General features: G+C 34.2%; 1 protein-coding gene across 1 annotated transcript; it reads left to right on the top strand.

The window, feature by feature from the left end:
- Window positions 1-3,454: 3,454 nt before the first annotated feature.
- LOC100758794 (olfactory receptor 4K3-like) lies at window positions 3,455-4,399 on the top strand. Its single transcript, XM_027420898.1, has one exon. It carries the CDS (start codon window positions 3,458-3,460, stop codon window positions 4,397-4,399), a length of 942 nt encoding a protein of 313 aa, XP_027276699.1. The 5' UTR covers window positions 3,455-3,457.
- The last annotated feature ends 1,453 nt before the right edge of the window (window positions 4,400-5,852 follow it).

A 5,852-nucleotide genomic window follows, 5' to 3' on the forward strand; every position in this document is an offset into this window, starting at 1 on the left:
TTAAAAAAAGAGTGCATAGTAGATAAGATAACTCTCAGCATAGAAATAGGAGTATAAATGAAAGCATGTTAAGTGGAAATTTTGGAATCAGATTAAAATGTTCTGCCAGAAAAGGAAAAGTTAATGTCTGTGGGAATGGGCCCCCTAATTTGTTGTTAAATGTCCAGTGGTTAGTCCTGAAACCATATGCAACAACAAAAGTGTACTCATCTGATTGTATTTATATGTATTTGTGCATACACATATATACATAAACCATATATGTATTAATAAGAATCAAAGAAAAATGGACCAGCCACTTGAGAAGTAGCATGGGAAGGATATGTGGGGTATTTGGGAGAGGTTTGAGGAAGGAAAATTATGGGCTTCCACTTCAGTGAAAACATGTTTAAAAAGTCAAATACATATACAACAGAAAAACAAATCAAAACACATACAGAAAAAAGAACACACAACAATTTTCTAGATAAGCAAGCTTTAGAAGATACAAGAATATCACCTTTCAGGCATCAGTGTCTATCACACAGTATCTCTTCAAGTTGTGTAATTATCACCATACCCATAGATACAGAAATTCAAATACTGAGACCATTACAAAGTTTAGTATTTTGATAGAAGGCCAATCAATACAGAAAAAAAAACCCAGCATTGAAAAACAGAAGAAAATGAATAGTTTGCTTTTAGACTCCTAAGATTATGCAGTATGTTTCTGTTCATTAATTTTAAAAATATTTATATGTATAAACCAACCTTAGATTTTCTAGAATTGTCACTAAGATACAAGAATTATAGAGATGCTTTAATAGATTAATGCATTTAATTAGGTCTTTGAAAATACTGATAGATCCTAAGCAAGAGAAGAGAAGGCTAAAGTGTCTGTTATGTTCCCTAAAGCAATTTGCATATTAAATGTGTTCTTTCTATTTATATATTTCACAGTTGCTACATAGGTATGTCTCAACTTAAGTGCAAGTAGAAATTATTTTAAAGAAACGTGATTACATATATGCATATTTGTGTGTAAATATATATATATATATATATGTACAAATATATGTTATAATATATTCAAATAAATACACATGCAAGTGTACACATAAATATATATGTATAGCCATATACTACACAATGAGTTCAAATGAACATTAAAATTTTTGGCCTTTACAAACAAATTGCTTCAACATACAATAGAATATATGATGAAATGAAACATCTCATGTATCATTTTACTTTGGATTCTTGTAATGCTTAATGATTTCTGTGTGTAAATTTTAATTACCCATTATTAAATTGAATGTGTAACGTTGTTTAATCTATTGCAATATTTGGTACCATTTTTACTAGGTTATCAATCATCACTTGGAGACAAAACAGTCTGAGCAGCATCATTAAAACAGGTCTCTTACAGCATGGTCACTCCTATGTATCAGAAAGTTTGTTTTAAGATATTCATATATTCATAGATGTCTGATAAAGTAGTGTCCTATATTAAATAATATTATAGAACATAATTTAAAAGGCATTACATGAGAGTTGGTTCTACTATACAGCAGAGGTTCCAAAGGATAATCTGACATAGCTCTGTAAGTGATTACTCTATTTTAGTAATTTCTTTTATTAATGGCACATTTCTATCATGATTGTCATACTTGAGCTCAACAGACCTAAAACCAATAGACATGCTACAATGGAAGGGGGAAAGCCCAAGAGCCTTCAACAAAGAAACTTGGCCAACCTAAGGGATACTGAGAGTTAGAAAAGTAGACTTCTTAAGGAAACAGCACACCAATTGGCTCTCTAATTCCAAATGGTCAACCCTGAAAACATATGTACAAGAAGCATCATATAGACTGAGCAGTTTATATATAGGAATATATATATATATTCATATATATATGTAAAACACATGCATATATATATATATACATATGTTAAAACAATGACTGAAAAAAGAAGCCATGAATATTAAAGAGAACAAAGACAAGTATTTGGAAGAATCTGGAGAGCGGGAAGGGAGAAATGTTGTAATTATATGGTAATATTAAAAATAAAAGAAATATTAAAAAAGAAAACCAAATAATTCAGATTGACCAGAAACTTTTTGAAATGTTGAAAAAAACAATTCAAGGGACACGAACTCTTTGCTGTATAATCAGTATGTTTTCCTTAGCTATTTGGTAAACTTATGTGAGGCTCATGTGTTTACTCATCTGCCATCATACTCCTATAGCAGATGGATGTGTTACCTGATATCTTCAGAACTTTCTTGGTTTTCATACTCCACCTCTCTAAGTCCTTGAATGTAAACTAATTCTGATGATGAAATCAGTAGTTTCATTGTTCACCTGATCTAAGATAAAATAAAGTTGAAAAGCACTAGAGAATAACCATATGAGCAGAAATGGGTAAAGACTATTCCCTGTCTGCCTTGAGAATTATCCATTAGATCAGTATAAGCATTCTGCCTGTTCTTTGATGTGAATAACTGTTGCTTACTGACAGCCAAAAGACAGCAATGCTTACTTGTTTATGTAATTTATTCTGTTTTTTAAAATAAGAAATATGATCAGTAGATAAATGAGAAAATATACTGATAGATTGATGACAATGAATTTATTATTCATATCAGGAAACTATAATACTTCAAAATCTAAGAGCTCTCAAGAATAGTTTATGTAATTTAAGATGAATATTTTCCATGGCTAAGATTGAAATAATTGTGACTTTTAGAGCTCATGTCTGAATATGCTTTGGTGTGTTTTTGGTCAATCCATTCCTACAAGTATTTGCAGTGGTATTTTGTTAAACAGTTTATTTGAATAAGTAAATTCAATGACATATATTTACTAATGAATAATTGTGAATCTTGTTTGTATATTTCAATTTGGTATCTGTGTATATCTTATATGATGTTTTGTTCTTCATGCTTCCTCACTTAAGTTTTCCCATAATTTACTTTATAGTTTTAAGCTGAAATTTTAATTTACAAATGTCACAGAAACAATTCTGTTGATGTCCAATGAAATCATGAATGGTGCCAAAAATGGTTGTGTCCTATCAGACCATTCGCACTGATACTCAAATGTAACTCCCCACCAGTTTCCAAATTTAATCCTTATTTCCATTGTATCATGATTGGTAGTGATAAATTCCGACCATTCATTTAAGAAACCACACACATTTTTTTCCACATTGCTGTCCTGCTTCCTCATTGCTCTCCTATAACAGAAATTTCCTAATCTGATAGAGTCTACATGTAACAGTCACACCTGATGCTTCTCTTCATTTTTGGCTCATTTGCTTTCACTTGGGCAGCAATGTCACTCATATTTACCTTAGATCTCTTTACGTTTATGCCTTTCTATTCATTAAAGTTTCAAAGAAAGTAGAATTCCTCATATTACTAGTTGATAGTCTTTTTTCTTTATAGGTTACTTCTGAGGACACACTGAACAAAATGGATGGAGGCAATCAGTCTGTGGTGTCAGAATTTATACTATGGGGACTTGCCCACTCACAGAGTGTTCAGGTCTTACTCTTTGTGATGTTTTTGATACTTTATCTGCTCATTGTGTCTGGAAATATTGTCATCCTTGTTTTAATCATCACTGACTCCCATCTCCATTCCCCCATGTACTTCTTGTTGGCCAATCTGTCCTTCATTGATATGTGGCTTTCTTCTATCACCACTCCAAAGATGATATCAGACTTTCTCAGAGAAAATAAGACCATTTCCTTTTCAGGCTGCATGTCCCAGGTCTTCTTTTCCCATTGCATTGCTGCAGGAGAGATGGTGTTGTTAGTTGTAATGGCTTATGACCGCTATGTGGCCATCTGCAAACCACTCCATTACTTCACCATTATGAACCTGAAAAGATGCACTGGGTTGGTGTTGACTTCTTGGACAACTGGATTTATACATGGTATAAGTTACATGGTAGCGATTGTGCGATTGCCATATTGTGGCCTCAATGAAATTGATAGTTTTTTCTGTGACATGCCATTGGTAATAAAGTTAGCCTGCATAGATTCTCATGATTTACATACATTAATGAATGCTGACTGTGGGGTTGTGGCTGTAACCTGCTTCATTCTGTTGCTCATATCCTACACATATATCCTTATCACTGTTCGACAGAGCTCTAAATCTGGTGCATCTAAGGCTCTGTCCACATGCAGTGCCCACATCACAGTGGTGATGATCTTTTTTGTACCCTGCATCTTCATCTATGTGTGGCCCCTCAATATCACCTGGTTGGACAAATTTTTTGCTGTGTTCTACTCTGTTTTCACACCTCTCCTAAACCCAGCCATTTATACACTGAGAAATAAAGAGATGAAAAATGCAATGAAAAGGTTCATAAGCAACTTTTTGCATCCCAAAGGAACTTCCTTGTAGGTAGACTTTTCTTTCCAACTTGCCAGTTTCCAATTAACTGACAGGGAGATCTAATATTAATTGTCAATGCTTGGCCAATAGCTCAGGTTTATTAAACTATCTCTTATAACTTAAATTAACCCATTTATATTAATCTACATTCTGCTTTTGTGGGGCCAGAATTTCCACATAAGACATGACAAAGCTTAATAAAAGATTTTAAACACACAAAAACTGAGTCAAGCATACCTTTTTGGTAACCACTGCTTCTTTGGTAGGCTCTGTTTGCTAGCAGCAAGCAGAGGAATGGCTCCTTTAAAGAGAAGGACTTCCTAGCTCAGTGCTAGTGGAAAAATTGGTGTGGCACTTTAATAGGCCCTACTACCAAACACTTAAATGGGATTTATGAGCAGTAGGAAGCACACTACTTGGTGGCAATGTGACCCCTAAAACTCCACAGAGTTGGAGCATTAATTTAGGTATTGCTGGTACCTCCACCATGATGTCAGGCTTTCAGGAAACCAAGCAGGGTGGAGTCATCCACTAAAATAGAGGCAGAGGTCCTAGCCATGACACTTAGCAGTTTAAAGGCCTATGATGTCAGAAAAAGATTACAGATATGCAATAAAGACAGATTCAGGGAAAAATATCCTAAAAATGTACAAAGGCTTGGGAGAGAAAAGGAAAAAGATATAGGCAGTAATAAAAGGAAATGTATAATTTTAAAATGGTAAAATAAAGTCCTTAAAAAGAGAATAAAGTAGTAAGAAGGGACTTTGAGAGCCCATCCTACATGAAGGGATGCACCCTCAGCCTGGACTCATGGGTGAGGGCCTAGACCCAGCTCAGGATGATGTGGTGGACTTTGGAGAGCTCCTGTCGAGGGCCCTACCCTGCCTCAGGAGTGGAGGATGGATGGGGTGGGGGACGGGTGGGAGGCTGGGGAGTGTGGAGGGAGAGGGAGGAGGGATTGACATGTGAAGCAAGCTTGTTCCTAATTTGAACTAATAAAAAATCTTGACTCAAAATTTAAGTAAAAACATGTGTGGCTTTGGGGCAGAAAAATTAAGAAAAGATGAAAGAAAATGATAAACTTCAGAAGGAATAACAACAGTGAACCTTTCTTTGTGTTTTTTATTAGATAAATAATGTGCCATACTAAAATTTATGAATAAAGATTAATTAAAATTCTAATTTATCTCAATCTAGCACTAACATTTATACTTTAAACCATCATCTAATACTGTATAATATACTGAAATTTAGTCTCTGTGAAGACTGCGTCCATAAGTCCACTGATTATTTAAACTATTGTATTTAATCCAGTGGCTAACACAACGAGACATTTAATAAAAAAATATTTGTAAGTACACATATACTGCTGTTGGTCCATGAGGCTGCAAATGTACCTAAGACAACATCAACTATTGTTCTTGCCACAATAGATATATGGAAAGATGATGCTTATGACTAA

Source organism: Cricetulus griseus, chromosome 6 (genome assembly GCF_003668045.3).
Source record: "Cricetulus griseus strain 17A/GY chromosome 6, alternate assembly CriGri-PICRH-1.0, whole genome shotgun sequence".
In the NCBI taxonomy this organism is placed as follows: domain Eukaryota; kingdom Metazoa; phylum Chordata; class Mammalia; order Rodentia; family Cricetidae; genus Cricetulus; species Cricetulus griseus.